The following is a 16,354-nucleotide window of genomic DNA, read 5'->3' as shown; positions in this document are numbered from 1 at the left end:
TGACCATTTGATCAGAATGAACCGTGCCTCGAGAATCAAGCCTTTAGACGTTAATGTTAATTATCCTTCATTATATTTGTCAAACATGACTGGCGTTAAGCCTATGTTTATGTATTTAAAACTCATTCAAGTTTGGCTCCATTTTCTGGCGACTCCCTCATGTCAGCATGGGTTTGGACATGAGGTTTTAGTCAATATGCAGATCATTTTCACTTTGACATCTAGGCTTTTTTATTTATGTACATGGAAAAATAGATTTGAAAATAATTCAGATGTTGGCCTCTGATCCAATTCTGATCAGAGGAATTGTTTGATATTGTGATTAATTTTTTTATTTTATTTTACTTAAATCTATATTCTTCTTGTCCGAGTATTTTCTTTACTTTACTGAGCGTGAAAAACCCAATAGCGTTGCAGTTCTAGACACAAACCGATGCGCCTGGCACCAAAATACCAGCAACAGTGTGTGAAAACCTTGTGAAGACTTACAGAAAACGTTTGATCTGTGTCATTGCCAACAAAGGGTATATAACAAAGTATTGAGAAACTTTTGTTATTGACCAAATACTTATTTTCCACCATAATTTGCAAATAAATTCATTACAAATCCTACAATGTGATTTTCTGGAATTCTTTTTCTCATTTTGTCTGTCATAGTTGACGTGTACCTATGATGAAAATTACAGGCCTCTCTCATCTTTTTAAGTGGGAGAACTTGCACAATTGGTGGCTGACTAAATACTTTTTTCCCCCACTGTACACAATCCATGTCTCAAGGCTTAAAAATCCTTCTTTAACCTGTCTCCTCCCCTTCATCTACACTGATGGAAGTGGATTCAATAAGGGATCATATCTTTCACCTGAATTCACCTGGTCAGTCATGTTCCTGGTGTTTTGTACACTCACTACGTACGCTTCCGTACACACTCCTCTGTCACTGTTTCTGAGGCAGCAGTGGCACTGACCTCACAGAGTGAGAGAACAAGCTTTTACTTATCCTTCTGTCTCTCTTTCTCTCTCCTCCATTTCTCTCTCTCTCTCTTTCTCTCTCCCCCGTCTCTCCTCTCTCGCTCTCTCTAAGCTGATGGATGATGTCATTAAGTCCTCTGGTAGAAGGAGGCATTAGAACAGTGAGATAAAACGGAGAGAGAGAGAGAGAGAGCTTAAGAGAGAAAGACAGAGGAGGGGATAAAGGGAGGAGGGAAGGAGCTGGAAGAGGATTTGTTTGAGTCTCCCTCCCCATTCCTTCCATTATCTAGCATACACACGGTTTGCTCCCTCCCTCCCTCCCCCCTCCCTCCCTCCCTCCCTCCCTCCCTCCCCCCTCTGATTAAACGACAGAGCTCTTAATGGGTGGACACAACACACACGGACAGGGTTTAACAGGGGGGTACTGTAGTTAATGGTGTACAATAAAGTGCTATAATGATGGTTATAAATTGTCCAGTATAAATGTGTGTTGGACAGTTAGCCTACACAAGACCTTATGACAGACTGAGACAGACAGAGGAGTGGTTAGTGGGGATGATCACCCTCCCTCCACAGTGTGTCTGTGCGTTAGTCCATGTGAGTGAGGCTGCTGTTTAGAGAGAGGGGGGAGAAGGGGCCAGTGGGAGAAAAGAGGGGCACAGGATGGAGGGAGGGAGAGAAGGGGGTGCCCGTGTGTGTGTGTGTGTGTGTCGGAGCCAGAGATGCAGAATAATCACATTATGTGCGGTCTGGCGACCTGGCCATTGTCCAGCCATAGTGTGTGTGTGTGATTCCTGGTAGTCCTATAGCTGTAGGGAGAGAATGGGGTCATAGCTGTGTTTGTCTGTCTGTCTGTCTGTCTGTCTGTCTGTCTGTCTGTCTGTCTGTGTCCTGCTGGTGGGGAGGTGGAACAGCAAACACACAGCAGCAGCTGGACTGGGTCTGTGTGTGTGATATCGCCAATGAGATAACACTTCCTGTGATATCGGGCGATGAGATAACACTTCCTGCTTCCTGTCTCTTCCGCAGTGCCGGCATCGCCGTGGGTTTCTATGGAAACGGGGAGTCATGTGACGGAGCCAACCGCCTGGTGTATTCTCTACGGCACGCCAACCGCACCGTGGCAGGGGTCGGCAAACTGGTGGGACAAACACACACAATAACCACACAGAGCGCTAACATCCCTCCACTTTCACCCTACCACACAGAGCACTAACATCCCTCCACTTTCACCCTACCACACAGAGCGCTAACATCCCTCCACTTTCACCCTACCACACAGAGCGCTAACATCCCTCCACTTTCACCCTACCTTTCAAGACCTTCAAGATTCCAAAAAACACTCACAAATGTGTGTCTCTCTGTCTCTCTCTCTCTCTAGGTGGCGGACAGTGCCCTGTCTCTGAACCAGACAGTGGAGGGAGGTCTGGTCCAGTTGGAGATGGCCTACTCTGAACAGACTGACTATGTGTCCATCGTCCAGAAGCTACAGGGTCAGCTGGATGAACTGGTTAGACTGATGGTGGACATACCCTTCTGGAGTACCTCTGATATCTCACTAGAGGACCTGGCCATCAAGACTGAAGCCTTTGACTGGTACAGGTGGGTTAGAGCTGTTTAAAGGTAGTATATATGTTTAGTATTATAGTTATATCTTCTGGGGTAACTGAAGACCTGCCTCTGTGTTATATATTGTGTTATTTATTTCCAGGTGGCTGGTGAACCTGACTCTGCTATATATTGTGTTATATGGTGCATTCGGAAAGTATTCAGACCCCTTGACTTTTTTAACATTTTGTTACGTTACAGCCTGATTCTAAAATGTATTAAATTGTTTTTTTCCCTCATCAATCTACACACAATACCCCATAATGACAAAGCAGAAACAGGTTTTATACCTTTTTGCTAATTTATTTAAAAGATTAACCTGAAATATCACATTTACATAAGTATTCAAACCCTTTACTTTACTACAGCCTCGAGTCTTCTTGGGTATGACGCTACAAGCTTGGCACACCTGTATTTGGGGAGTTTCTCCCATTCTTCTCTGCAGGTCCTCTCAGGCTCTGTCAGGTTGGATGGGGAGCGTCGCTGCACAGCTATTTTCAGGTCTCTCCAGGGATGTTCGGTCGGGTTCAAGTCCGGGCTCTGGCTGGGCCACTCAAGGACATTCAGAGACTTGTCCCGAAGCCACTCCTGCGTTGTCTTGGCTGTGTGCTTAGGATCGTTGTCCTGTTGGAAGGTGAACCTTCAGCCCAGTCTGAGGTCCTGAGCGCTCTGGAGCAGGTTTTCATCAAGGATCTCTCTGTACTTTGCTCCGTTCATCTTTGCCTCGATCCTGATTAGTCTCCCAGTCCCTGCCGCTTAAAAACATCCCCACAGCATGATGCTGCCACCACCATGCTTCACTGGTCATCAGACCAGAGAATCTTGTTTCTCATGGTCTGAGAGTCTTTAGGTGCCTTTTGGCAAACTCCAAGCAGGCTGTCATGTGCCTTTTACTGAGGAGTGGCTTCCGTCTGGCCACTCTACCATAAAGGCCTAAATGGTGGAGTGCTGCAGAAATGGTTGTCCTTCTGGAAGGTTCTCCCATCTCCACAGACGAACTCTGGAGCTCTGTCAAAGTGACCATCGGGTTCTTGGTCACCTCCCTTACCAAAGCCCTTCTCCCCCAATTGCTCAGTTTGGCCGGGCGGCCAGCTCTAGGAAGAGTCTTGGTGGTTCCAAACTTCTTCCATTTAAGAATGATGGAGGCCACTGTGTTTTTGGGGACCTTCAATGCTGCAGAAATGTTTTGGTACCCTTCCCCAGATCTGTGCCTCAACACAATCCTGTCTCGGAGCTCTATGGACAATTCCTTCGACCTCATGGCTTGGTTTTCGCTCTGACATGCACTGTCAACTGTGGGACCTTATATAGACAGGTGTGTGCCTTTCCAAATCATGTCCAATCAGTTGAATTTACCACAGGTGGACTCCAATCAAGTTGTAGAAACATCTCAAGGATGATCAATGGAAACAGGAAGCTCAATTTCGAGTCTCATAGCAAAGGGTCTGAAAACTTATGTAAAGAAGGTATTTCTGTTCTTTATTTTTAATACATTTGCAAAAATATCTAAAAACCTGTTTTCGCTTTGTCGTTATGGGGTATTTGGGTGTAGATTTATGAGGAAAATAATTAATTTAATCCGTTTTAGAATAAGGCTGTAACATAATGTGGAAAAAGTCAAGGGGGTCTGAAATCCTTTTCAAATGCACTGTATTGTGTTATATATTGTGTTTTATATATTTCCAGGTGGCTGGTGTACCTGACTCTGCTGCTGTTTGATGTTCTGATTTGTCTGCTGGTTCTGTTCGGACTGATACGCAACTCTAAAGGCACTCTGATTGGGTGAGCCACACCACATGACGACCACAGAGAACTCTGAGTGGCTACCAGAAAGATGGGATGGACGGAAAGAGATAGGTCTGAGAGAGAGAATTGAATGAGGACAGGGAGAAGGAAAATGAGTAGAAAATAGTTACTAGTTAGAGGGGACAAGAATATGAGAGAGAAGGGGAGAGAGTAGCTGGTAGAGAGAGAGAGAGGGGAGAGAGGAGCTGGTAAAGAGAGAGAGAGAAGGGGAGAGAGGAGCTGGTAGAGCGAGAGAAGGGGAGAGAGGAGCTGGTAGAGAGAGAAGGGGAGAGAGGAGCTGGTAGAGAGAGAGAGAAGGGGAGAGAGGAGCTGGTAGAGAGAGAAGGGGAGAGAGGAGCTGGTAGAGAGAGAGAGAAGGGGAGAGAGGAGCTGGTAGAGAGAGAGAAGGGGAGAGAGGAGCTGGTAGAGAGAGACAAAGAAGGGGAGAGAGGAGCTGGTAGAGAGAGTGAGAAGGGGAGTGAAAAGAGAGAAGATGAGAAGAGAGAGTTAGTCAAGAGATGATTAGAGAACAAAGTAAAGAGAGATGGATGGTGGGGGTAAGAGAGAGGCAGGGAGAAAGAGATGGATGGTGGGGGTGAGCGAGATGGTGAGAAAGAGAAGGTGGGAGTGAAAGAAAGATGGTGGGAGTGAAAGAGAGAGAGAGAGGATAGCAGTAAGAGAGAGAGATTGTAGGAGAGAGAGAGAGAGAGAGAGAGAGAGAGGAAGAGCGAGAGATTGACAGAGTGGGAGTGAGGACACATTAACACCATCTTGTGTGCATGACTCATGTTTCACAGGTTGTGTGTTACATGTCTCTGACTCAACCCCACATTGTTTTACACACACACACATGCATGCATACATACATACATACATACATACATTCATTAAGCAGTGATTTCACAGCGTTGAACATTATGACGTGTTAATTCCCCTCTCTCTCCCCTTCTCTCTCTCTCTCTCTCTCTCTCTCTCTCTCTCTCTCTCTCTCCTCTCTCTCTCTCTCCCCTCTCTCTCTCTCCCCCTCTCTCTCTCTCCCCCTCTCTCTCTCTCCCCCCCTCTCTCTCTCTCTCTCTCTCCCCCTCTCCCTCTCTCTCCCCCTCTCCCTCTCTCTCTCCCCCTCTCCCCTTCTCTCTCTCTCTTTCCCCCCCTCTCTCTCTCTCTCTCTCTCTCTCTCTCTCTCTCTCTCCCCCTCTCTCTCTCCCCCCTCTCTCCCCCCCTCTCTCTCGCTCTCTCTCTCCGCCTCTCCCTCTCTCTCTCCCCCTCTCTCTCTTTCTCCCCTTCTCTCTCCTCTCTCTCCTCTCTCTCTCTCTCTCTCTCTCTCTCTCTCAGGGTGTGTTTGTTGGGTGTTCTGACTCTCGTCATCAGCTGGGGGTCTCTGGGACTGGAGCTGGCAGCTGCCGCGGTGAGTGTCTCCATGGAAACGTGTCGCTAGGACAACGGCAGTTTATTTTGACATTACATAATTTCACTGGATTTCTATTGGCTTAGACAAAGTAGTGCAGATAATTAATATGTAAAGTCAATCCAAGTGACAATCACCCTTAAGATCTAAGATACCTTACTTTCAATTTGATCTGTACTGTATGTTTGGTTGTGGTTGTGTTGTGGTTATGTTGTGATTGTTTTGTGGTAATGTTGTGATTGTGTTGTGGTTATGTTGTGATTTTTTTAGTGGTTATGTTATGGTTGTGTGTGTGTGTGGCTGTATTGTGGTTGTCCGATGGTCATATGGCCTCTCCTTCACAGACGGCCAGCGACTTCTGCGTTTCCCCGGATACTTACATCACCAGGGTAACCAAGGAGAACGCTGTCATCAACCAAGGTAGGGGAACGAGGGAAGGACCAAGCTGGATGGAAGGAGTTGTAGAAATGAGGGAAAGAAGGGACTGAAAGATAGATGGAGAAAGGGACTGAAGTACAGGGGGAAGTGATGGATGGATGGATGCATCTCTGTCCTCTGGGGTCCATCAACCTTCACCCTGACTCTGATCTCACCACTGTGTGTGTTCCACTGGGGAATATATATGATTGACAGTTTGCTATCTGAAAGCCCTATCTCTCTGTGGCTGTTTAACGCTCCAGCAACTCTTCTCTCTACTGACTGTGTGTGTGTGTATCCTTCATCTTTTCATTCAAGCTATTGTCTTATTATCGACCTCCGTCTTATTATCTACCTCTGTCTTATTATCGACCTCCATCTTATTATCTACCTCCGTCTTATTATCTACCTACTTCTTATTACTGACCTCCTTCTTATTACCGACCTCCATCTTATTATCTACCTCTGTCTTATTATCTACCTACTTCTTATTACCGACCTCCGTATTATTAATGCAGTCAGTCTGTCCAGAGTGAGCTTATCTCATTATTCTACCCTCCTCTCTCCTTATTATTATTAGTATTATTCATTTTAGTATTATTTATTAGTATTAGTAGTATTATTAGTATTAGTATAATTTATTAGTATTATTATTAGTATTAGTATTTTACAATGGCTTTTTTTTCTTCTTCTCCCAGACAATTTGCCAATTTTATTTATCTTTTTTTTTTTTTTTTTTATCAGCCAAAAGCCGGCTATTACCGGCTAACAGAAGCCCTTGTGGGTTGGGTTGGGTTGGGTGTTTCCATTGGGGTTGGTAGTCTTGCTCAGCAGCCTGTTTCAGTTCATGTTTTTTTGTTCCTTATCAGTCTGAGTTTTAATCATTTACTGATGCATTTACTGATGCATTATAACTCGTTTTTCAACCACTCCACAAATGTCTTGTTAACAAACTATAGTTTTGGCAAGTCGGTTAGGACATCTACTTTGTGCATGACACAAGTAATTTTTCCAACAATTGTTTACAGATACATTATTTCACTTATAATTCACTGTATCACAATTCCAGTGGGTCAGAAGTTTACATACACTAACTTGACTATGCCTTTAAATGGCTTGGAAAATTCCAGAAAATAATGTCATGGGTTTAGAAGCTTCTGATAGGCTAATTCACATCATTTGAGTCAATTGGAGGTGTACCTGTTGATGTATTTCAAGGCCTACCTTCAAACTCAGTGTCTCTTTGCTTGACATCATGGGAAAATCAAAAGAAATCAGCCAAGACCTCAGAAAACAATTTGTAGACCTCCACAAGTCTGGTTCATCCTTGGGAGCAATTTCAAAACGCCTGAAGGTACCACGTTCATCTGTACAAACAATAGTACGCAAGTATAAACACCATGGGACCATGCAGCCGTCATACCGCTCAGGAAGGAGACGCGTTCTGTCTCCTAGAGATGAACATACTTTGGTGCGAAAAGTGCAAATCAATCCCAGAACAATAGCAAAGGACCTTGTGAAGATGCTTGAGGAAACAGATACAAAAGTATCTATATCCACAGTAAAACGAGTCCTATATCGACATAACCTGAAAGGCCGCTCAGCAAGGAAGAAGCCACTGCTCCAAAACCGTCATTAAAAAGCCAGACTACGGTTTGCATCTGCACATGGGGACAAAGATCATACTTTTTGGAGAAATGTCCTCTGGTCTGATGAAACAAAAATAAAACAGTTTGGCCATAATGACCATCGTTATGTTTGGAGGAAAAAGGGTGACGCTTGCAAGCTGAAGAAAACCATCCCAACCGTGAAGCACGGGGGTGGCAGCATCATGCTGTGGAGGTGCTTTGCTGCAGGAGGGACTGGTGCACTTCACAAAATAGATGGCATCATGATGAAGGAAAATTGTGGATATATTGAAGCAACATCTCAAAACATCAGTCAGGAAGTTAAAGCTTGGTCACAAATGGGTCTTCCAAATGGACAATGACCCCAAGCATACTTCCAAAGTTGTGGCAAAATGGCTTAAGGACAACAAAGTAAAGGTATTGGAGTGGCCATCACAAAGCTCTGACCTCAATCCTATAGAAAATGTGTTACATTCTTAAAATAAAGTGGTGATCCTAACTGACCTAAGACATGGAATTTTTACTAGGATTAAATGTCAGGAATTGTGAAAAACTGAGTTTAAATGTATTTCGCTAAGGTGTATGCAAACTTCCGACTTCAACTGTGTGTATATGTGGTTATATATATATATATATATATATATATATATATATATATATATATATATATATATATATATATATATATATATGTACCAGTCAAAAGTTTGGACACACCTACTCATTCCAGAGTTTTTCTTTAATTTTACTATTTTCTACATTGTAGAATAATAGACATCAAAACTATGAAATAACACATATGGAATCATGTAGTAACCAAAAAAGTGTTAAACAAATTAAAATATATGTAATATTTGAGATTCTTCAAATAGCCACCCTTTGCCTTGATGACAGCTTTGCACACTCTCGGCATTCTCTCAACCAGCTTCATGAGGTAAAATATATTTTGATTTGTTTAACACTTTTTTTGGTTACTACATGATTCCATACATGTTATTTTCATAGTTTTGTATGTCTTCACTATTATCCTACGATGTAGAAAATCGTTTTAAAAAAATAAAGAAAACCCCTTGAATGAGAAGGTGTGTCCAAACCTTTGACCGGTAGTGTGTCTGATTGTTTGGCCGACCTCATATAGACTGTGGTTCTCCTCATTACCATACTCGATCATCTTCATTATACATTATCGTCTTTAGGGATCGTTGGAAATAAGAATTTATTCCATTTGATCTGATTCAATAGTGGGTTAAATAAATACATGATTGAATGTCGATATGCGTCTGTTTTTCCTCTCAGATATCCTGCAGTATTACCTGAGGTGCAGCAGTGGCCAATCAAATCCTTTCCAGCAGGTACGACTCCGCCTCCTCCACACACACATTCTAATCAGGAAGAATGAAGGGCTGTACTGAAGTCCTGTGTGTGTGTGTGTGTGTGTTTTGCAGAAGCTGTCTGGCAGTCACAAAGCCCTGGTTGAGATGCAAGATGACGTGGCAGAACTACTACAATCAGCTATACGGGATTACCCCAACACCAAGGTAGGGGTGTGTGTGTGTGCGGGTGCCGGTGTTCATGCGTGTGTGCTTTCGGTGTGTGTGTATGTGTCTGTGAGAGTGTAACCTCTGCTGTGGCTCCCTAGGGGAATCTGGAACAGATCCAGACCGTATTGAACTCTACTGAGGTTGGCCTTCATCAACTCACCGCTCTAGTCGACTGTCGCAGCCTGCACATGGTGAGATACAGGGGAGGAGCGCCTCTACTTCAAAATAAATCAATATATCACCCCCTCCCTCCCCCTGTTCATAACTGTTCATTATTTATCGATGGGGGTAGCTACTCTCTCTATCTTCCTCTGGCTTTCTATCTCTCTCTCTTTCTTCTCTCTCTCTCCTCTCTCTCTCTCTCTCTCTCTCTCTCTCTCTCTCTCTATCTCTCTCTCTCTCTCTCTCTCTCTCTCTCTCTCTCTCTCTCTCTCTCTCTCTCTCTCTCTCATCTCACCCTTCATGAAAATGACAGTGATTTCCCTCTTCTTGAAGTCCAGAAAGAAAAAGCTTTTTAAATCCCACCTCCATTACACCTTGATGCTTGTCAACGGTGGCCATTTTCAAACGGTGTTGTCGTGACTGTTGTGATGAGTAAGAGTTGTTACCAGGGAGATCTCAAACCACCAAGCTGTCTCTTTCCTCAAATCAAACAACTGACAACAACCCTCATAGGACAATATGACTCACTACTGCTCTTCTCTCCTCTCCTCTTCTCACTTATTCACTTCTCTTATCCTTTTCTCTCCTCTCCACTTTTCTCTTATCCTCTTCTCTTCTCTCCTCTTCTCACTTCGTCACTTCTCTTATCCTCTTCTCTCTTCTTCTCTCCTCTTCTCACTTATTCACTTCTCTTCTCGTCTCGTCTCCTCTCCTCTTCTATTTTCTCTCCTCCAGGACTATGTCCAGGATCTAACAGGGTGGTGTTATATTGTAGTGTTCCAGGACTATGTCCAGGATCTAACAGGGTGGTGTTATATTGTAGTGTTCCAGGACTATGTCCAGGATCTAACAGGTTGGTGTTATATTGCTGTGTTACAGGACTATGTCCAGGCTCTAACAGGGTTGTGTTATGATGGAGTGGAAGGGCTGATCTACCTGGTGCTGTTCTCCTTCATCACGGCTCTCATGTTCTCCTCCATCGTCTGCAGTGTGCCGCACACCTGGCAGAGCAAGAGGTAACACACCCGAACACACACCTGAACACACACACACAACACAAACACCTGAACACACACACACAACACAAACACCTGAACACACACCTGAACACACACACACAACACAAACACCTGAACACACACACACAACACAAACACCTGAACACACATATCTGGCCCATTCCCTGCTAAGACACTGATCAGATCTTACTACTACTACTACTACTACTACTACTACTACTACTACTACTACTACTACTGCTACTGCTACTACTACTACTACTACTACTACTACTGTACACAGCCTTCATGTTTAGTCTAGTGCATCTGTCTGTTTGTCTGTCAGACTGTCGTCGGTCTGCCTGTATACACCTGTCTCCCAGTTTTCTTTCACATCTTCTAGTTGGTTCAACACCGTTATTTTCTGTCCCCCCTCCTTCTGTTTCTCCTCCTCCTCCTCGTCCTCCTTTCTCCTTCCAATGTTCTGATTCGGAAAACCTGTGACTCGGAATCGGGACGATGGAATCGTCAGTAACAGTTGATGGGAACACGGATCATATCATATAGATAAAGGGTCATTGACGGTTTGGCCCATGGCGTATATTTTGGACTATACATTGACTTCTCAATTGACATCTCTAGTGACAGAGATTCTATCTACCCCCGCATCGACCTACACCTGAGTTTCTATCATCTAGAGGAGAGCCACTGGCAGAGTGCTTCATATAAGAACTGGTTTTTGAGCCCTTTTTGTGTGGATGAGTTGTGTGTGTGTGGATGAGTTGTGTGTGTGTGGATGAGTTGTGTGTGTGGATGAGTTGTGTGTGTGTGGATGAGTTGTGTGTGTGTGGATGAGTTGTGTGTGTGTGTGTGTGGATGAGTTGTGTGTGTGTGTGTGGATGAGTTGTGTGTGTGTGTGTGTGTGTGGATGAGTTGTGTGTGTGTGTGGATGAGTTGTGTACAGCTCTTTATGTGAGTGTGACAGCAGTAGAACCTTATGAAATAGTACTGCTGCCCCCTGGTGGTCTAAAGCGATAGCAGTTGAAGCTTCTCCTTAAACCAGTGCTGGCCTCTTCACAGCCCATTCAATCTAATGACCAATCTAAAGTTCTACAAACATAGTTTATATCCTGTTTAGTTGACCTGTACTCCACCACCTTCCCAATAAGCACACGTCCTATCTGATTATTTCCATATTTTCCGTTGACAATCGTTATACGTTTTTTTTATCATTGTATGTCACAGCAGAAAATGGTTTACCAACTGCGGCCATTTTTTTCTTACCTGATTCGTTTTTTTTTCGGACATTTTGTATGAATTTGTATTATTTATGGTGCACTCAAGAGTTCAGATGCATGAATCAAATAGCTTGAAATGAATGCTCGCTGTGGGGAGTCAGTCATTGCCTGCAGTTCAGGGGAATCGATTCAGATGATTCCTTTCTAAATAAGCTAAGCTTCGCTCCTTTCCTCTTGCTGTATATCGTTGCTGCTAAGGCAAAGCTGCTACTGAGGATGGTGATGATGGTGAAAGCTGTATGATATCTCTGGCTCCTTCTATAATTGGCTGAAATAGACTTCTGATCTTTGACCCCTGACAGTGTTCTGTGACCTCTGTGCACCTGTGCTTTGGGGTGGGTTGGTGCCTGGGGGTTGGTGGTGGTGGGGGTGTTTTAGGGGGTGTTTTGGGGTTATTCTTGCCTGGCATCTCTCTGTTGCACAATACCAATACAAGGGAATTAGGTGGTTTAGTGTGAACCTGCCCCTAGACCCTGATCTTGGGTCAGTTTAGCATTTTCCCCACTAATGGTTAAGGTTAGGTTTGTGTGAGGGGAAGCTGATCCTAGATCTGTACCTAGGGGAAATTCACCCCGAGTGTGTATTATCCTCCTCCAGGGGTCCTATGAGTCTGAGTTGACCCTCTATCAGCTCCTCTCTCCTCTGTTATCACTCACTGTCTCTCTCGGATCTCCCCTCCCTCCCTCCCTCCCCTCCCTCCCATCTACCCTCACCTCCCTTCACCTCGCCCGGCCCCTCCCCCCTGGCCCTGGCCAATGAAGGACGGATGATGAGGATGGCGAAGACGAGTCTGGCGCCCACGGCAATCGGGGGGCGGGTCCTCATGATAACCTGTACCGCGTGCACATGCCCAGCCTCTACAGCTGTGGTAGCAGCTACGGCAGCGAAGCTAGCATCCCCGCTACGGCCCACACTGTCAGCAATGCCCCTGTCACTGAGTACATGTGAGTTAGCACCCCACCGGTAGCCGCTAGCCAAAAACAACACACTGCCTGCTACACAAGCTCAAGCTAGCGACGCGATCGCCATTGCCTGCCATACATTATCACTAGCTAGCGAGTGAGTTAGCCTGCTAGCCACGTGAGTTAGCACCGCTAGCAGAATCGACACACTGCCTGCTACACAAGCTCAAGTTAGCTACGCGATCGCCATTGCCTGCCATACATTACCGCTAGCGAGTGAGTTAGCCTGCTAGCCACGTGAGTTAGCACCGCTAGCAGAATTGACACACTGCCTGCTACACAAGCTCAAGTTAGCCACACGATCGCCATTGCCTGCCATACATTATCGCTAGCTAGCGAGTTAGCCTGCTAGCCACATGTCAGTTAGCACCGCTAGCAGAATCGACACACTGCCTGCTACACAAGCTCAAGTTAGCTACGCGATCGCCATTGCCTGCCATACATTACCGCTAGCGAGTGAGTTAGCCTGCTAGCATAAACAAAACACTGCCTGCTATCAGTTAGCTATCAGTTACCCTTGAGAAGCTACACTGCCTGCTCAGCAATATACATTAGGCTACATGTGAGTTAGCCTGCTAGCCATATCTGAGTTAGCCTTTACCAGAAACACATTGCCTGCCTGCCATACAAGTTAGCTATTGCATGCTACCAATTAGCCACACAATTGCCATTGATTGGTATCGGCCTACCGTAAAGCTACAGCTATAGGGTGTGAGTTAGCTTACTAGCCGTTAGCGGGAACCCATTGCCTGCCAGTCATTAGCTAGCACATGATAGCTAGTCCGTCACTGATCATTTGAGCTGCATGGACTCAGACAGATGTTGACACTATTGTAGTATGTAACCACCAGGCTGCACATTGAAGGCAGATACACTCACAAACATATAAAGTAGCCTAAGTTATTTTATTCAGTAAAGAGTCCCCCATATCTTCATGTCACTGATAAGGACCACGTTAGGGATCATTGTAAGCATGATGCCCAATACTGTTTTGATATAGTGAAACACATATCAATCTGCATGGTTTTAATGTTGTGGCTTACAAGGCTTTACAGCGTTCGTCCACACACACGATGACTGCAGTACATGCTTCTCATCCCCATCCTCTTAAATAGCGCACTTCAGTCAACGTACGTCAGTAAATCAATAGGCCTACATACATTTCAATAGTCAAGTAAGTTAAGTTATGCGTTCATTTATTCCATTGAGTATACCACTGATACAACTACACAGAAAATAATAAATGATAATAAAAAATAAGATGTTATATTGTCACAATCACCGGATAGGTGCAGTGAAATGTGTTGTCTTACAGCAGCGGCCATAGTAGCACGGCACCCCTGGAGCAAATTGGGGTTAAGTGCCTTGCTCAAGGGCACGTTGACCTTTTGGTTACTGGGCCCAATGGTCTAGCAAGTCAACAACCAGCGGCAGGACAATAATACAGCAGACAAAGTGCTTCTGATGGGGACGACGACCACAACTCCGTCCTCTTGAAGTGTGCACTCATCCACTACTCCCTACAACTGTAAAAAGCATTTGATTGGTGTTGGCATTGGGCTAGAATACCAGATGGAGTTTCCATATTCCAGTCATATTCGTGAAGGGAAGTGAACAAGTGCACACTTCGGGAGAAAGGAGAGATCATTTGGGACGCAATCTAGTTGTGGTAGGGAGGACTGTAGTGTAGGAAGTGACATCAGTAACCAGGAAGTGACCTCAGTAACCAGGAAGTGACCTCAGTAACCTCTCGTTTGTGACGCAGGAGCCAGAACGCAAACTTTCAGACCCCCAGGTGTGAGAACACGCCTCTGATTGGCAGGGAATCCCCTCCACCCTCTGTAAGTGCACACTTTCTAGTACACCCTCTCCCCTCCACCATTTGTAAGTGCACACTTTCTAGTAAACACTCTACTACAGTATGCCCCCTCCGAACCCCGAAGGTGTTTCACCTTTGAGTGGCGAAACACCTTCGCAAAGGTCATTTTGGCAGCCTGGAATTTTAAATGTAATAGTTTGTGTTCAAAACAGGTATTTAGTCTGACAGATCACAGATGAAAAAAATACCCCTCCATTTTGTCGGTCTCTAATTCTGATGTCAACTCTGGTTAGTCTGTTTTGCATCTCAAATGGCACCCTATTCCCAGTGGGTCCTGGTCAAAAGCAGTGCACCATATAGGGAACAGGGTGCTATTTGGGATGCGCTCAATTATTTTAAACATGTTCCCACAAGGTCTAGGTAAGAGGAGAAAACAGAGGTGAAGTTTCAAGCTGAAGGCTATTCATTCCATCCGTCTGGGCCAGTGGTGCTAACCATTTGGTGGTACAAGACTTTACCTCTTGTACCTCTCCTTGAATCAAACTTTATCACTGCATCATCAGGTGTAACTGTATTCTCAATAAAGAAGTACAGAGACTGGGTTTGACACAGCACATCCTTGAAGAGCTCTCTTATATCTGTATACCTCTTCGTAGGAATACAAATGGGTTTTTGCACGTGCTCTTTCTTTTGAGACTCTTGGTGTCTTGACGCTGGGTTTTCCTTTTATACGTTGTATCTCTTGAGTCTGTGGACGGGCGATACTGACGGTTGCACAGCGTTCCAGTACAGCCATTGGTTAAGCTGGTTGTTCCGAAGGCGTTTACCGCGAAGTCCCGGAGTGACTTCCTGTCCATGTCCGTCCTTAATTCGTGTCCCCCTGGGGAAACCACAGCCCAAGCTCCTTAAGTCCTGTCCCCATAGTGTGTCTGTGTGTACACGTCCTGTAGATGCATGTGTCCCCTGTATCTGTCCCTCTGTCCCCTGTCATAACTAAACATCACTACTAGTTCTTCACCTGGGGTGTATTCATTACGGAAACTGTTTACCGTTGAAGAACCAATCGGAAGCAAACAGCAAAACGAGAGATTCTATTGGACAAATTCAGGTAGGTTCCTCCCCGTTTCGTTCTGTTTGCTTCCGTTTTAAGAAGCGTTTTGCAACAGAATCGGAGGAATGAATGCACCCCTGATTCACAGGGCCACTGCTGCGAACCACCCATAGAGGTGGATAGAGGTCACACTTTCCACAAAGGTTTAGAAGCAAAGATGTGCCCTCTATCCAACTCTATGACATCACCTCATCTACCACCACCGTCTAGCTGTAGACACCACCTTGGTTTGGTGACGCACGGTGGCCATTTTGTGCCTCATGGCTCACCAAGCATCAGTTTCCACATTAGAGATGGGGAAACTGAGAAACTGGAAACCCAGCGCTACAGTACTCCCTCACTAAGACCACTGACTAATACCAGGCTAACCTAACCTTCTACATCAGAATTAGAGCACTAATACAATTGATCAATGAAATAATTGATACTATTTCCTGTCTAAACATAATCTAAGATTATAATCCTAATCTTTGTAGTGATATTTGTTGTTTTTAATCCACTACCTCCGGCTGTCCAAATGACTAGGGAAGTGTTATACTGTGTGTTGGTGTATGTTGCTTGTTTACCATAGTGTTTCACTCTACCAACCCCCCCCCCCCGTCCTCAACTCTCTCTGTCTCTCTCTGTCTCTGGACACTTGTAAGCAGCATA

General features: G+C 44.8%; 2 protein-coding genes across 3 annotated transcripts in view; one reads left to right on the top strand and one right to left on the bottom strand.

The window, feature by feature from the left end:
• LOC121534260 (zinc finger protein 501) overlaps positions 1 to 16,354 on the bottom strand; it is a 644,805-nt gene that overhangs the window by 81,324 nt on the left and 547,127 nt on the right. The window lies entirely within an intron of this gene.
• The window catches only part of LOC121553866 (protein tweety homolog 3), a 42,710-nt gene that overhangs the window by 22,257 nt on the left and 4,099 nt on the right, over positions 1 to 16,354 (top strand). Inside the window, exons 3-13 of the mRNA XM_041867256.2 lie at positions 1,999 to 2,110; positions 2,351 to 2,571; positions 4,264 to 4,359; positions 5,695 to 5,767; positions 6,112 to 6,187; positions 9,109 to 9,164; positions 9,258 to 9,350; positions 9,452 to 9,544; positions 10,395 to 10,531; positions 12,573 to 12,755; positions 14,539 to 14,614. Of these exons, the coding sequence (XP_041723190.2) occupies positions 1,999 to 2,110; positions 2,351 to 2,571; positions 4,264 to 4,359; positions 5,695 to 5,767; positions 6,112 to 6,187; positions 9,109 to 9,164; positions 9,258 to 9,350; positions 9,452 to 9,544; positions 10,395 to 10,531; positions 12,573 to 12,755; positions 14,539 to 14,614 (1,216 nt within the window). The remainder of the gene's footprint in view (positions 1 to 1,998; positions 2,111 to 2,350; positions 2,572 to 4,263; positions 4,360 to 5,694; positions 5,768 to 6,111; positions 6,188 to 9,108; positions 9,165 to 9,257; positions 9,351 to 9,451; positions 9,545 to 10,394; positions 10,532 to 12,572; positions 12,756 to 14,538; positions 14,615 to 16,354) is intronic.

The sequence above is a fragment of the Coregonus clupeaformis genome, chromosome 38 (genome assembly GCF_020615455.1).
Source record: "Coregonus clupeaformis isolate EN_2021a chromosome 38, ASM2061545v1, whole genome shotgun sequence".
NCBI lineage: Eukaryota > Metazoa > Chordata > Actinopteri > Salmoniformes > Salmonidae > Coregonus > Coregonus clupeaformis.
Note: the sequence above shows the minus strand (reverse complement) of the source record. Positions and strands in the feature narration are given on the sequence as shown.